Below are 17,479 nucleotides of genomic sequence, written 5' to 3' on the forward strand. Positions count from 1 at the left end.
TTATTTTTTCAGTGAAAGGTACATGTCAGTGGAACACACTTGCCATCAAACCCACACCTCCAGGCTACTGTAATGTGAGCTGGGGACCCTCCACTGAAAATACCACCCTGAGGGCTCTCACGCTGCAGTTGCAGCTACTTCACTTCAAGTTGTATGTATCACTCAAGTTGTAATACATACATCAGGCAAGCTGCTTTAGGGGAAAATTCTTATTGCCCCAACCATTCACCTGCAAAACCTAAGGCCTTGTTGTACCGTGTGCATAGCCTGGCATGCATGAGCACTGAAGACAGCAATGCTTGGGAAGAGGAATCAGACTTCCGGTCTTTAATGAGAGACATTGCCTGGTCATCGAAAAACTAGCAATAAGATGATGCAGTGATCAGAGAGAAGGTTGCCTGTGACTTTCCTGATGTGGTATCAGGCTGTATGGGACAAATACTTCGGTAAAAAATCCTCTTCTACTTTATCCATAAACAGCTGTACTGTTTTAGATCAGAGGTTATTCTATGCAGGCTTCATAGTCAGATGGTGGCCAGCACGTAGGGAGAGTACAGTGAAAGAACAGGTATATTCAGGACTTCTTTCCCCTACAATACTTTTGCAACAATCAACCACTTTCACGTCAGCAATTTCCTCGAGCGCCTTCTGTTTAATAATTCCCAATGGATGTCCATGAGTCCATGTAAACTTTTAGCACTCACGTCAATCCTTGGCAAGAGATTTCACAGGCCAATACATTTTTTTGGTTTTGTTTGAGTTTGTTTCCTACCAGTTTCAAAGGATATACATGAATTCTCCTAAGGGCCAGTTAGGCAGCTGGACCCTATCCATGGTCTTTATGCCACTCTTTCTAGCAGAAGGATAACAATTCTAGCTGAAGAATCACAGTTCCTTGCATCAAGCTCTTCCATACGTCTGATCACCTCTACTGCCCTTCACTATTTGTAAACTTTGAGTTGACTTTTTAACAAATCTTTGTATTACGATCTTAAAATCTTCTTGACTGTGGAGTTTTAGCTGATATACTAGCATTTTACATGACACCAGGAAAAGTCCATACTGCTTGTTCTTGTATGTCTCTGTTTCTCTTACACATATCAGACTCACTGGTACATTTCCCCATCAGAAATTCCCCGCAGAGTGTACGTCACGGTTTTTTTTTTTTGGTTCGATTTTTAATCAGTTATTTAAGAATGAGATGACCTTCCCCCTTATAGCACAGACATTTGGTTTCTTCTCAGTGGAAGCCTTCTGGAAAGCCAAGCAGACTGTAACAACCAGATCATCCATATCTATCTGCTTGCTGAATCCATCCATCTAAGAGATTTGTAAGGCAGGATTTTTCCTTATTAAAGCTATATTTTTTTTCTACTTTTTGCATTATCTTCATATAGATACCAACTAATTAAATTCCCTATGATTGTTCTGGTAATTATTTCAGTACATGCACCTCACTAATAAGCTTGCAGTTTTCTTGATCTCCTTCAGTTCTTTGCAAACATTACTCTACTTCCATTTTTTTTTCTCTGAATTGTCTTATAAAAATCCAGGGTGCAGGATTGGTAGCACTTGGGAATAGCATTCACCATTTTCCGTAGGTCTTTGTTACTTGTGTCTACAGTAGAAAGAGTAAAGACTGTATTTTTACAGACGCAATCATTTCAATCCCAGATAGCGCTGCCATTCTCCAGTGCATCACCTTGGGAATACTTTGCACAGCTACTGCTCAAACAAAGGAACTAAATGGCATTCTGTATCTATGCTGCTGGACAAGTTTGATGTGATGTTTACTATCTGGCTATGTCGGTGACCAAAGTGGAATGGTTTTAACAGGCTAAGAGAATAGCAGGTATTTCTCTGGCCAAAGAGAATAGAAACATTTATGTCAGTGAGGAAAAAAAAATGTATGAGCAAAGTAAAGAGATCCCATTATATCCATACTTTCTGAACATCTACAGGTACACATAAACGAAGTAAATAAGCTTCTAGTTAAGTTTCAAACAGGATGACTGGAAATAGAAGCCCCAAGCTAGATACTAAAAGTCTAAAGGAAAAGTTCAAAATTAATGTTCAAAAGTACATACAGACTCAGCTACTTTTTGACCTCATCAAAATACCACCTCACACCAACTACATAAGAAATCTAACACAAATCTAATCTAATGCAAAAACTAGGTAGAGAACAGGGCCATGTATGATTTGACGTGCTTTCTGAGCAGCTGTACCACACCGTGCAGTCTCAGTAACTCTGAAGAGGAGTTTGTTCTTTAAACAAAGACATCTCAAACATCCTCAAGTGTCTGCTGAATTCTCAACAGCAACAAAGGAAACAGCCATGAACACCAAACACACAAAAAAGAGAGTTTCTTCTTCGTTGTTTGATAATTACGTAACTTGGGCAACTAAGCAATATTTCAGAGAAAGGACATCTTTAATGTCTCTTCTAATGTTCTTTAAGATATAATACAATTGTTCCTCCTCATTAAAACACTGTTGAGAGATACATAGAAGAGTTCAAAGAAGTTAGTCACCAAAACCAGGGAAGATTATAGCTACACTCATGATTTTCTTTAGCTAATAAACAAAGGCAGTGGACCTTCAAAAACAGCATTCACCATCTATATTACAGGCCTTTTCAATACATGCAAATAAAAACAAACCAAATGAAAAAGGGATACAAACCAAATCATTAGGTACTCTTTATCAATCAAAAAAAGAAGAAAAAAGTAAAACGTTCTCCCTCCTTCTCTGAACAAAACCTGCCTTCCTATCCTCAGCTAACTTATGAAACAGTGAAATTAATCTAGAAGATGAAAAACAGCTTTTTCATACAGCAGAAATTGATTCACTGCATCCTTCCTCAGAACACACACAAAAAAGTGTCTGCAGTTCTCAAAGGAGATTTCTGGATGTTTCACAGAGGGAGGAGAAGAAAAAAAAAAAGAAAAAACTACACATTCTCAGAACCCTTAAAGGAGAAAGGAAATGTGTCATAAGAAAAAGGTTGAGAAGACCTCACCCAGAAGACCTCTGAGTCAAAAGAAACCTCCCTTCCTCTCCAAAAAATGATAAAAAAAACATGTACTTGCATTTCATTGTCTTCTAGAATATAATTCTGACCTAGGTATAACCTAGGAAAGGGAGATAACTAATCTGAGTCCATCCACCCTTTTACTGAATTAAAAGTTCCTTGCTTACAAAGAGGAGAAAGGCCAAATGTTCTCCACAGGGAGCTGCTCACAACTTTTCAACTCACACAGAAATACAGAAAAAAGTGTAAGGTAAACACTAAAACAATACTTCTCACAGTCTCCCCCCCAAAAAAACTGTGAGAAAAAAGCTGTCAACCTCACAAAGCTTTTCCGATAAGCACCTTCTGCTTCTCAGAAGTGGGGATGACAGCAGGAGTTGTGTTTTTATAGCAGGGTCATACAAAGTAGCCAGGGACAAAGGAGCCTCAAGACAGTTGTGAAGACGCGTAGATGGAGAGCTCTGCTCACAGCACATTTACTGACCCAGCTGCACATACTAAGAACCCACCTTGCTCCATCCTACTCTACAGGACTCACAGTCATTGCATTAGGGTCTGCACTGCAGCCACATGAAAATACCCCATTTTGAAATCCTGAGGGGAACAGCACGTGCAATATGGTTTCAGATCAAAGAAGATTGTCTTTGTTGGGCTTTACAGACTGATACGTGGCACAGAATTTCGAAAAAGCAAGGTGGAAGAGAGACTATCACTTAAAGGAAACGTACAAGACGGGTATCTGTTGCCAAAAATGGATGCGCTGGGGAACATTAGTGGGAGAAATGGTTGCTCTGCCAGGATTGTTTATTCAGTTTAATTCAATATCTCAATTTAAATTGCTATTGCAACAGAAGGTGGAAAAACAAAGAATAATGCAGTATTAAAGATCACAATGGCCAGATTTTGAGAGTTGCTGAGCAACCAGAAGTACCTTCTGGTATCTTGGAAGTTCAGAAAACCTAAGCTACAAACTCAGCTTCCTAATTACGGGCAAGCTAACATTTCTAAAAATCTTAGCTATTTCCTTAGAATATGTTTTACTTCTAACTCTAAGGAAGACAATGGATAACTCTATCAATTGCCTTCCAAGTTGATGCCCCTAGTATACATACATATACATGGGATATTTAAGAACTGCAAAGTGAGAGGCTGGTTCTGAAAACTTAGGTCAATGTATGGTTTAATAAGGACTTGAGTAATGTTCTATCTGTCAGTTATTATTTCAGCATTTTTATTCATATATTTCTTTCACTGTCTGCACTTTATGTTTACTACTTTAATTTCAATCTGTTACTCGTGCTAGCAGAACCAGTTCCAGGTAGGTTATTACTATACATTGCTCACACTCAGTGTGACTTAGGGCATTTCAGGGTTGCCTACAGAAAGGCACAAAAATCAACAGCCTTCAAAAGCATTTTTTTCTCACACTATCTCCTCCTACTGACACTTTCATTATGCTCAATTAACCAGACAGGACCTAAATGGTTGTTTTCCATCACTGATTTATTATTTATAGACTAATAGAGATTTATAGATGAATACCACCATGATAGAGATGCCTTGAGAAAGGCATCCCTAAAAGGTAGGAAAGAGCAACTAAATGCCTGGGGTTGCTTTTCTGAAGGGACTGCTAGCTCAGCAGCACTCCTATTACAGACCACTGATGGAACTACAACTCTTGCATGGGGAATACACTCTGGAACATGCAGATCTAAAAGCTATTGGCTTCAACAAGAGGGCAGAAATCAACTACCAAGATGGGGGGAAAAAATCTCTTCATTTCTATAAAAAATCTCTTCATTTCTATAAAAGATATAGACAAATAGTGAAAGTTTCTTATCTAGATAACCAAAAAATTTGGCATCTTTTTAATGTTAGTTATATTATTTTCTCCAAGAAAGATATGGCTGTCTCATTTATGTTAAAAAGCATTACCTTAAACATTTTCATTTAGGCATAAAAAATGATCAAAAATATTCTCGCTTCAAAGCAATGTTCTGCCAGCAGTATTTCGAGTAAAATTTTGCTTCCCTTTGGCAATGACACTCATTTTTAATCATGCAAGTAAAGATCTTCAATAAATGAAGTACTCTTAGTAAGGAATAAACTATAGTATATATTTATATATGTATACTATATATAGTCTATATACTATATATAATGTGTGTATATAGATAGTCTATATACTATACAAGCATAAACCAGCACCTTTTTCATGGCTTTCTTTCTATAATGGGTAATTTGTGCAAGTGCGAGGCCAGATCCTCCCTTGCATTAGAATCAGCAATACAAATTCTGTTAGCCTGCTGAAACTCTGTCTTATCATATTGCAAATGAAATTAAAGTCTATGCAACAAATGCTGGAATATTCATATCTGTTATACTGCCTCATTCCTCTTAGTACACAGATTTGACTGGCTAGTAACAAATCCCAGATGCCTTCCTTGATATCTCCATATTACCAGCAGGAGCTTCTGCTTTGAAAACCACCGCAACTCCGAGAGCCGGCGCATCCCTTACTTCCCACCACTCACAAGCTGCATTTGTGGCTTCTGGAGTTGACATTAGAGCCATTATGCAGATGAAGGCACTGATCATCAAGTCCAATTCTGATGTTGTCTCCTAAAAGCCTCATGATTTTATTTTGAATAAAGCTCTTCCATCTCACAGAAAAGGCTCTTACAGAAAGTCCCTGGGGCCGCCTTTATCATCTCCCCTCACTCCAATTTCTGTACTTTCTCAAATACACACACACGCACACAAAAAGGAATTATTTCTATAAACTGATTTGCCACTGAACAATACTCTTGGCTTCCCAAAGATTCAAACACTTATATTTACAATTCTCCCAGGAAATTAATCAAATCACACCATTTTTTCAGGAGTTACTGAATAAGCTCCTTGGGAGATATGTTTAATTCTGTCAGACTTCACATGCAGCTTTAGGCAACCACCTCCTCCCACTGTGCTCTGCAACCAAATATTTATACAGTTTTTCTGTTATGTGTTTTGTCTGTAGAGGCTGCATCCTTTTTTGGGGTGAAGACTCAGTTTATACCATGCCTACCATAAGGCTGCCCCAAGTTTTGCTAGCACAAACATAACACTGAATGCCCAAGAGACGAACTGGTTATATATGTATACACACCTTCCTGCACCATTTGAAATACCCAAAATTCTCCCCTGCCATTAGTCATACAGAATATCCTGGAGTTCACTGAGAGCAAACAGGGATTGCAATGGAGTTTCATTTTTGCCCGCTCTGATCCATGCTGCAGGTCTGAGAGGTGCAGCAAGAGGCTCCGCATTGCGGGTTGTAAGGGAGTAGATCGTCTTGCTTCTACAGCAGGTCTTCAAACATCTGCATTTCATATCAGAACTGTTATTTTACCCTGATCTTTTGAAGACTATTTTTTCAAGTCTCTTCTCATTATTCTAAATTGCATCATATGGTAAACATTAAAAAAACAGATAAGAAAACAAACAAAAAGACTTCTCCGTTGGGTTTTGCTCTCTTTTGTAACTTGTTCAGTACACTGAAACACGGCTTGCTTGTAACAGAAAAGAACATTTTCTAGAGGGAATCTAACACAATTTCATAGAGGAAAAGCTACCTGCAAACAGGCAAGAGAAACTAGTGTTTGTCAAGGTCTTCTAGACCTTGACTTCTAGACCTTGACCTTCTAAGATAGGTGCAGTGGTCCACCTATCTAGAAAAATGGGGGGGGGGGAAGAGGGGGAAATGTAAAGCATAACTAAAATATCCTGATTGTAATCACTAGGCAGGTAGATGATAAATATACTCCTAAAGGACCAAGTACACTGTAAAGAAAATGGAATGCCCTGGAGTTTGACAATGGGTTAAAAATAACTGGTCTGTTGGGTTGGAAGTTCAAGCTACATGCATTCATAACAGCTACAGTATTTGCTTTTCTACATAACTTTACAGAACTAGTTAAAAGGAAATATCCTTCTAAAAGCTCAGATCACTAACATTTTCATTCTCTGTTAACGTGCTAGCTTCACTGGAAACAAACATGTTGCCCTTTTGCAGGGTCTTCCTGTTAGTAACAGTTGCACATAAATAAAGTTTTCTAAACAAACATCTTATCTTTTTATGGAAGGAAGTCCATTAATAAGGAATTGACGTCCTTCCCTGAAAAAAAAAGCCAATTCTTTCCCATAAACTAAAGAAATAAACTTACACCCTGAGCTTTCTTACTCTATTTTCACAGCAAAATGGATAGTCTGCACGTAGATAAAATGGAACTGTTTGGGTTTTGATGTAAACAGTATTCCTGTTGCTACCTTGTCACATAATACTAAAGCATTAACCTTTTCCCTTCGTTTCTGATTGCTTCATGACACTCGTGCTTCAATCCAAGCATACGCCTCACACGTCTGGTTGGAACTGCACAGCGCGTGAGCGACTTCCAGACGGGGAGCCTGGGAGGCACCTAACAGCGGATTAATATTTTGAACTGTGTAACTGTTTGCTCAAGATGCTCTTTACCCAACAAAAGCCGGATAAAAGAAGAGTCAGATGAACTCCAGCCACTGTGCTTTTATTTTACAACACTTCATTGACTTGGCTGGTTACGCAAGAGGCTCTTTTTGCCTCAAACAAACTTAATTATGGAAAACAGTGACGCCATCTCATCTGTTTTCCTTCTTCAAATTAGCTTTTCCTTGAGACTAAGAGAATAAATTCAAAGTTTACATGGCACTGTAGGCTACCTGTGACAAACAACATGAAAAAACCCAGCACTTTTGTCCATCTGAAACAATGCTGAAAATAGGAATGGCAGCAAATTTAGCAACTGTTTAGCTTTTCAATGTTTTCATACAACACTATTTAAAATGCCAGTGCCATACTATATGAAGATAAGCCCAAGAGCAGAACAGCACAAGAGAGTCTGAAACTACTACACTTATATAAACTTAAAAAGCCCTGTTCTTACAGAAACATCTATTTATCTTAAGTACATTTAATGTTTAGCTCTAGGGGACACCAGAAACTGTATTAAAATATTTCCAGTCAGAAATTCAAGAGTATTAAAAAAAAAACCCAAACATTGCAAAGTAAAAAACTAATTTCTCTTGCACTGCATCTATGAGTAATAAATTCAGAAGGCAACTATGCAGACTCAGAAAGATAACTAAATGCCCTTATATCCCAGCAACTGCACTATTAGCTACCTTAAGAATGGGAAAATAAGATTCCAGAACCTGAGTCCAGGCTGAGATGATATGAATTGCTCATATTTGAGAGACATGAATTTAAAAATATCCGAAGTTGCACATTAACATTGCTTACACAATACCCCACTATTAGATTACGCACTCTATAGGCCAAAGAAAAAAGGACAGGGAGTCAGATGGAGTGCCAGGCTTCTCTTCACCCGTAACACTGAAATCAAAGACTACTCCCTGGTTCTTTTTTGTACAAATAGTGTTTTCTGCTTTCTCCAAGACAAACCTGCATAGAAGTGACAAGTCCTAAGCAGTGCATGCTCAGCCATATCCCATTGCCTCAAAGTTTGGAACTAACTGCTGTCCCTTGTATTTAGCATCTACATGAAGCTTTATATACTGATCTGGAAAATTTTCAGCAGTGTTTACAGTATAATACATTTGCTGATAGAACCAAGCCATGATGTGTTATGCATACATGTAATAACATACGTTTGACACTGTAAAAAAACCAATGCCTTCTTTTTCCCAGAAAATCCTCCTTTCAGAACGTGAGGTCCCCATTTTCCATCCTTTTAAAAATCTAATTCTGGTTGAATGTGTTAAGAAACAGTGACTTTTTTAAAGAGGCAAAATAAAGTATTACTTTATAACAGATCACCTGGCCCAGCTCAAAAAGCTGGGCAGACCGACTGTCCCACTGCAGCACTGAAAAGAGGGTTTGAGGAACATCCTGACAAGTATCTGGGCAAAACGATGTACTGAGGATATATATCAGTTATTGGAAGAGTCACCTATTTTCCAGGGCTGTCGTGGCCAATAGAGATATTTAGTAACTTACATAATTCTCAGCTTGAATGTGAGGAAAGCTTGAGGCAATACTGAACAGGCTCAATCAATATGTTGAAAACTCCAGGACTTTTGGTAATTTATTTTCTAAAATGGAAAGTTTCAGTGTGCTAGAGGTAATGGCTAGCCCTGACTTGCAGCAGGTCCGTTTAGCCAGGAAACACCCCGCGTGGTGACACCGCTACCTGTGCTCTTGTCTTCTCCTGGCCTCTCGTCTCCACGTGCTGCAAGGGCGGCGTCGCCACGGGCGGCGGAGGAGCTCTGCGCTTCTTCCCTTCGGGGTTTGCTGTCATTCCCGAGATGTTACCAAGGGACAGGGATGGGCCCAAGGTATTGGAACGTGAATTCACCGAAGGGGAATTTGGTGCTGTGGAAAAACCCTGTAAATGGATGAACATCTTGGATTAGCATCACTTTTTAAAAACAATGGAAAAGAAAGAAGAAAAACAAGACACATCTGGTTACCGTTTAAACAATGATATGAATAATCATGTACGTTCCTCTGCCAAACTCGCTGCATTGCAAACTGTAACTTTTAGATACTTTTAAAGGTCAACTGGAACAAAGACTACAGGCAATATTACTAAGTAAGAAGGCAGCAGGAGAACCTACTTGGTTCTACAGCACCAGTGATGGGAACAATACCCCTGCTTGCTGTTTAAAGTATATCCTTCATCTAGAGCCTTCATTAAGGTCTTTTTTTTTTTTTTTTAATTACAAGAACTATATTTCTGAAAGTGAGGCTTAGATCAGTATATTAACCATAGCCTGTATCCCAGGTGTTAATTTTACTATCAAACTATCTCATTTACCTGATTCTGCTCTGCAGATTTATGTAAGAGAAATTGGCTAAAAAGAACAACTGAATCTGGCCTAAGACATATCTACGGCTGATACCACTCTGGATTTAAACATGTCCCTATAAAAGGAGAAGCAACAGATAATTCCTTAAGGTTAAAATAACTTTTCAGTTCTTATTCAAAACTTAACAAAAATCAATGAAAAGATTTTTACAGATTTCACTAGTTTGAGATCAGAGCCTTAATATATTTTTATGTTGGTATACAAGTAAATACAATATGTACTTAAAGCCCACAAACCGGAAACACTAGGAAACAAGATTTCCTGAAATTGTGCACTTTTATTTCAGTTGGAGGCTAATTCAGTTCCATTACAGTTTTGCATCTGCTTTTGGAGAGCTAGCAAATACTCAGCCCTCAAAAACTGTTGATCATAGCCCTTATTTTTCAGTAAAAGAAGTTTCATAGAATTTCTTTTTTACCTAAGTTGTCATTCTACACAGTTTTGTGACATCAAACAATTCTGGGCTGAAGGAGGATATACCATTGCACTTTTAAAGCTCATCTGTGCAGGATATAATGCTTTCAGGTGGAATTCTGTCATCCAGTACATACTTCCAGGAATTAGAGGCCCCCCACAAAGCTCCTCTCTTTCCAAATGGAGATTTCCTTGACTTTAAACTCTCCAGATTGAGAAACCTGCACATACGTATTTAACTTTCAGAATATCCTATTTAAAGAAGTTGTTATACACTCAAAAAGCATGCATGTACTATTTTCACTAGCTCAGGGAAGGAAATGAATGATACGTGCAAAGGCAGCCACACAACTTAATGCCCAGCAGGAGAGCATCCAATATGACCGAGATAAGGAACAGATTCACTGCAAGTTGCTGTAACCCCTCACCTCACAGAGGCTACATCAGTTTTGGACATCTGTTGGTAGCCCAGGCGGTTACCAAGGCCTGGGATGGGAAGACAGAGCGGATTTATTCCCCACAGGAAGGGTTATCTCCACCTCAGGACTCCGAATCGCATTTGTGAATCGGGCAGATTCCAAATGCTGCGTATGTTTTTCCTATTTGTGAGAGGAGAAGCATGTTTTTCATGGCTGCCGGCCCGGTGCTTTGCACCGGCGCTGGTTTTACACTTCAAGCAAGAGTTCTGATAGTAATTAGCACATCTTGACCAACAGCACACACAAAAAGAATTCATACAGGCATTAAGAGCAGAAGAGCAGAACGCAGGGGATACAAAGCACAGGCACAGCAATAGCATCGTGCCTGGAAAACACTCCGTCTCTGTGGTACGGTTCCTTCATTATTGTGGTGGATGTGGGAAATCATGGAACAACACGGTTAATTCCTCTCTGCTACAGACAAGAAAAGTCTTAGGTAAAAAACAATGGGGCAGCAGGCCTAAAAAGTCAATTCACTTAATATTAGGATCGTTGCAAAAGCACTAATGAGGTGTAAACAGCTTGAAAAAAATATAGCAAGGCAAAAAGCTGTTCATCAAACAGGCAAAGTTCAACGGCACGGTGGGTATCAGCAAAAGCAACCGAAAATGCTAGACGTGGATGGCAATGGGCTCGTGGCTTGTCCCGCCTCTTACCACACGTATGGTGTTAACACTGCCTTAAAGCAGGAGTTTCATGGAAGAAAAACAGGGGGACAGGGACAGGGGGAGTTTTATGGAAGAAAAACAGGGGACTTCTTGACAGTGAGTATGACAGAGCCCTGGCACAGGCTGCCCAGGGAGGCTGTGGAGTCTCCTTCTCCGGAGGTCTTCAAAACCCGTCTGGATGCCGCCCTGTGCCCCGTGCTCTGGGTGTCCCTGCTGGAGCTGTCCCTGCTGGGTTGGACGAGGTGATCTCTAGAGGTCCCTTCCAACCTTGAATATTCGGTGATTCTGAAAACTGGACTCTTCTGCCAGCTTTTCTGCTGCATCCTGTAACAGGGAATCTAGCACAAACAGGGCCGAGCACCAGCCCTGTGCAGCGACACTGAAGCCTGAGAGCAGGATTTGCCACATTTCCTTCATCACGAATTTCTCTGAACTGAATAGCACTGGTAGTTTCTTTGCCTGTCTAGCAGATGAATACAAAATCCCTTGAACTGGGTGGTGGGGTTTGAGTCTTGAGGAGAAATATGCTCTTTTCTTGTTTCTCTTGTGGACAGTTAAAAAAAAAATCTATAACCCTCAATTCTCAGGTCCATCTTGCTGTGCACCACTCCTGGTTCTATTAAATAAACTGCAATTACTCATAAAGAAATTACAGCATTCAGTGGGTGAAATATAAAAAGGAATCTGCTTTTTTCACAAACACATAGAAGGACCAAATAAAGTAATTCTGAAGTGCATTTTACAGGCTATCCTTCTGTGACTGTTTAATTGCTTGATTTTCTTTACTGTGCAAAAAGTTGAGAAGTTCTGTTACTAGATTTAAGGATTACTACTGTTACTACTAAACTCTAAATCTTCATTCTCAGGACTACAAATACAAGGAACAGAGACAGGAACAGAGAACGAATCCAATTTTAGATAGCTATCCCATTCAATCCCACCGGAGGGTCTTGGGCTGAATTGCTATCAGAAGCCTTTTTCAGGCAGTAGGTCACTGAAAGAACACACTGGCGACCAACTAAACATTTTATTTATTTATTTATTTTTACGATTGGATTTCACAGAAGGTGGCACAGAAAAAAAAAGGTAACACTACATGAAAGATTAAGGAGTCTATAATATAAAGACTCTTGAAGAGAAAAAAATAAGAGCCTTGGATATTTATCAAAGTTTTATTTTCCAAGTCGATCTTTCATATAAAGCTCATTACTGCTTGAGTGAGCTTTTAAAAAAGCTCCTGTTAAGACTCTTTCTTGACATAAAATCTCACTTGTAGGGGAATGGCACCGGGACACCACTAAAAAGACTGCATTACTCAGCAATGGCAGCTTTAACTAACTACATGCAGACCTTTGCATTCTCCCATGTGCGCAGTCCTTTTTAGCGGCTCTGAGGGAAAAATTCTCTTGGACATGAAGCACTGACACGGGTGCTTTGGCAGGACCTGTGCCTTGAACTAGAGGGACAGCCCCCACCCAGGTTTTGTGTTTCTTAAATTGCATTAAATGCAGTACAACCTCCCTCTAAACCACCGGATTGAGGGGGGCTGCTTTCCAGACAGGTCAGCCAGGCGACTACTAAGAGCACACAACACGCACTACACAAGGATCCTGCAGGGATCTGGTCTGCACACAGCTTCTGCCCAAGCCATCTCTGGTTTCTCCTTGTTTTAATGTGTTATTGATCTCAGCGGCCTTATGCAAATTATAGCGGCATAAGCCAGGGGGGAAATAAATAAATAAAATCAAGCCCAAGTCCTGCAGCCACTACAGCTTTCTGAAAAAGCTGGCTCTCATCCCTCGTTTCGTTTGTTAATAACTGGTTAGGATGAATGTTCTGTGTGCAGCCAAATTTCTTCCTACCACTTTGACGTGTTTGTGACTGCACCACACCGTAGAAGTCAATGAACTGCAGAAAGAACATTTGAAAATTTTTAAACTGTAGCCTTTGCTAGAGCACTGCTGTCCCAGCACTTGGCTGGCAATTCAAACCACAATTAAACAATGCAAGTAAGCAAGAAAGAGGAAGCAGTTTCCTACTTTTTCCTAAGTTCAGCACCAAACAGAAGCAACTCCAGAGAAGGACTTGATGCTGCACAGATCAGAAGGGAAGTTAGACTCTTGCTGGGCAAGAGTCATGAGCGTGTCCTGAATCACGTACAACTAGAGCCCCTTTCAGCTCTGGGGAGGATAGGCTGGAAGGCAAACATGAACCAGCTGCAGTATCTACTCCATGGTTACATCAGGTTTCAGGGATCCAGTGTGAGATTTAGCTTGCCATCCTGCTTTTTCCCTCCCCTTAAGCTTAGGAGGTGTAAAGGGCATTTTTTTCTTCTTTTTCTTTTTCCTTCCTAATGCAAAAGGTTCTTTGGGGATATTCTTTGGGGATAAGCAGATTTTTTTCCCCTTCTTTTTCTTCTGAGATCTAGTTTTCATGGACTTTTTTTGCCTACTCCCAAGGACGTTGGAGTTATCTAGCAACTTAGGAAGACCAGTCCCATTTTCAAAAGGCACTTAGAATTCTACTTTTGCAAGACAAGCAAAGAACAGAGCCCACGGAACTCACTGGAAGTGAGTTTGTGAGTCTAGGACAGAGACTAGTCTCTACGCTCCAAGGTCATCAGCTTAGAAGTCAATTCTAAAACGTCGTCTATAAATTATGTGAACAGAACTTACTATGGACAATTTCAAAATTCTTAATAATAAAACAATGTTAGGTTTTCCTACCAAAACTGTAACTGTGCTGTCGTGAAAAGCCCAGTTTGTAAGAATAGATGTGAATAAAGGCAGAAGTTAGCTATGTTTTCAGGAGATATCCCTCACACGCAACTCTCTTTCCTAAAGCCCTGTTATTAGCATTTCCTTGACTTTCTGGTGACACTAAGTGGCATTTAAAGGTCAGCAAGGAAGAGACTGCAGCTTGCCTGTGAGAGCGATCCGACTTCCCGTTCCCTGTCCACCCTGGTCAATAAAAATTTTTCAAAATGTCAAGTTCTTTCCTTGTGAGGTTGCTACAGCCAGGCCCTTCTTCCGCAGCTCTTTGCCAAAACCCACATATTTGAGCTCTCTGTCTTGTTATGCAATTTCCTTCTGAGAAGTTTTTAAATCAAAGGTAATCAGTTGAGTTGTTTTTAAGCACTTGAAGTACCAGATGTATCAGCAAAAAAAGCAGGCTTTTTCTTTTTTCTAAAATGGAGAGGAAAAAAAAAACCCTCTATCTGAAGAGGATTATTATGTTTCTGAATGCACCATGAATAAATAGGAAAGGTACGACCTGCAGTGGGCAGGCAAATCCGTCTACCCAGTGACAGCAGGATAATTTATGTTTGTTGGAAATGTAAGCACCATTAATGCAAACTCTTATTGACTGACTGCATAATAGCATAACTGATGACAACTGGCCATTTAAAATGCTATGCCAGAAAGGCTGTCAGAGCTACTGCACAAATTCTCTCTCTCTCGTGATACCGAAATCCCTTGTCCTAGTATTAAATCTGACAACATCGAAATTGAATTAATTTAAGCAAACCAAAACCAAAGCATAACACTGTAGTTAGGAGATCACTTGGAGACAGAGATTTTTTCTTTTAAAAAAACCCTCAAAATGTGACTACTCAGATTTTCCTTTTTGACTGGCCACATTGAATGCAATTTGGTTTCGGGAACTCTTGGAGCACTTGGCGCTGACATTACAGCGCTTGTGTTCAGTTTACAGAGTGCAAGAAAAAATGAAAAGTTATTTTGTTTCTCCTCTGTAGATGTGGGGAGGACAGAAGGAAGGAGTTTAGCGTTTACACCTTAACTTTAGATTAATTTATTCTCTCACTTCCTTTTGATACTGGAAAAAAAAAAGATCACCCGACAGTATTAAAAGAAATTAATTTCTGCCATAGTAACTCATACAGTCAATAACACGTTGATTTTATGTCTGACCAAGTAGGGTTTCAAAGTTTTACAGTAAAAGTTTTGCGTTATGTTTTGAAATGTACACAACTACAACCCTATCCTTGCATAAGTCTATTTTTGTAGCTAACTAGCAATTTCCAATCTGCGGTCAGGGCTCACTTGGTGAACACCAGAACATACCTAGCTAAAATAAGAAATGCCTGAAAATGTTCTCTCCTTTGTGTGTCTGTGTGATTCCTCCCTCACCCTGACCATATTCCTTTCATTTTAGCACTGACTTTGCTGACTGTGGAAGTCCTCGCAGTGCCAGGTACCAGGCAGGTCACCTCCTTTTTGAGCTCTCTCTGTTACCTCCCTGCACTGAAGCAGCATTCAGGGACCTTTCCCTGCAGAGGTTGCTAAAGGCCTCCTACCAAACAGGTCCTCCCCACCCACAATCATCCCCTTCGATTGCTTAACAGTCCTTATCATCAGAAAATTGTTCCCTGTGCCTTAAGTATAATCTCCCTTCCTAGAAGTTTATCTGATTACTTCTTGTCCTAACCTTGGCTGAAACACATCTAAAGTGTCTTTGTATCTAGGAGCTCAACCCTGGTTTCCAACTCGTTCCTGCTCATTTTACACCGCCTGTGTGGCTCACTGTCTTTTACAGCATAAAAAACTGCAAGAACAACTATGCTAAGAGGAAGAACTAGAAAAGATCATCTCCAACAGAAAAGCCTTCCAAGTGGATCAGACTGAGGGAGAATGAGATGGAGGGCCTCAAGAGCTGCCTGTGAATTTCTTCATCATGAAGTAGGGTGGGTTTTAACCTAAGCCCCATGCACTGCACAGAAGGCAAAGAGCCTCTCCAACCACAGGGCACTTGCAGGAATTTGGGTTTGCTTCACTTCTTCCGTACAAAGCAATCCTCTAAATTCCTTTTCTATTTACAAATTGAATAGGCATTGAATGACTATCACAAATACCTTTTTTTTTAATGTAGCAAGCCAATCCTCAATTTTGATGTTTAGGAACACTGCACTCTATTCATTAGCAGACTAAGAGATATGTATTGGAAATACATGCACTGCACCTAAACATGCCCATGTTTGTCAATTCATACATATATAAAGGATCAGATATAGTAAAAATGAAGCCCACCTACTAATATTAGTATAGCCTCCTAGTGCCACCTCTGTGTAGGTCACCTGCTGAAGTCAGGTTGAAACAGAAATGTCTGGCATTAATAAATTTAAAAATCCTAACCACTTCGTCTTCCATTTAAAAACTGCACTTAAAAACATCTGATGACTTAAAAGTTCAATATATTTATTCTAAATAGCTTCTATCTCTACATTTCCCTCTTCAGGATTTTTCCCCAAGTCACAGTACACATTGTGCTTAAAAAAAATTCTGTCCATTGTGGCTACCCAGAGTTGTTCTTTTGCCAAGAATAGCAAGACTTGGCCTGCGGAAACCAGCCTGGCACAATGAAGAGTTCAGTCACAGCACCAAGGGAAAGGGACTCGGTGGTATTTTTTCCATCGCAGCAATACACATGGACAAGGAAAGCACAGCTTACTTGATGCTCATCTCTCTGCACTTTTATCATCTCTTCTTCCTAAAGGACTGTATGTTGCTAATAAATTCACAGATGCTTTCCAGAATGAAGTATCCCGACGGAAGGCAAGAGCAGTCTTTCTTGACAGCAGAGGGTAGACACCAGGCTTCATGAGCAGCGGGGGAGAGGGAGAGGAGCCTGAGCCACCTTTCTGCTGAACCTCAGAGGGTGGGAGCCTGCACTAGGCTGGCTCGCGCTAGTGGGAAAACTAGGGTCCTTCCAGGACTTCATTTCCCTTCTCATTCCCTGATAATCAGTGCTTGGCAAGTGCACGTAACACATGAAAGTCTTCTACTACCAACAAGGACACTTCAGTCACTGAAGCAGCCTGCAAGCACAAACCCTGCGCACCCCGGGAGCAGAGCTGAGGAACCTGCTCAAAGGCAAAGGAACGGGGCTTGTTTCATTCATACCTATTGGCACTAACAAGTCAATCCCAACACACTTGCTACAGATCTCTCTCAAGCATA

General features: G+C 40.1%; 1 protein-coding gene across 1 annotated transcript in view; it reads right to left on the reverse strand.

Annotated features, from left to right (window-relative positions):
- The window catches only part of LOC112953303 (protein cordon-bleu-like), a 73,520-nt gene extending 61,602 nt beyond the window's left edge, over positions 1–11,918 (reverse strand). The window contains exons 1-2 of the mRNA XM_026046330.1: positions 11,769–11,918; positions 9,262–9,456 (exon numbers count right to left, since the gene is read on the reverse strand). Of these exons, the coding sequence (XP_025902115.1) occupies positions 9,262–9,456; positions 11,769–11,918 (345 nt within the window). The remainder of the gene's footprint in view (positions 1–9,261; positions 9,457–11,768) is intronic.
- Positions 11,919–17,479: the final 5,561 nt, after the last annotated feature.

Source organism: Nothoprocta perdicaria, unplaced genomic scaffold (assembly GCF_003342845.1).
Source record: "Nothoprocta perdicaria isolate Ctin4 unplaced genomic scaffold, notPer1 scaffold_433, whole genome shotgun sequence".
Taxonomy (NCBI): domain Eukaryota; kingdom Metazoa; phylum Chordata; class Aves; order Tinamiformes; family Tinamidae; genus Nothoprocta; species Nothoprocta perdicaria.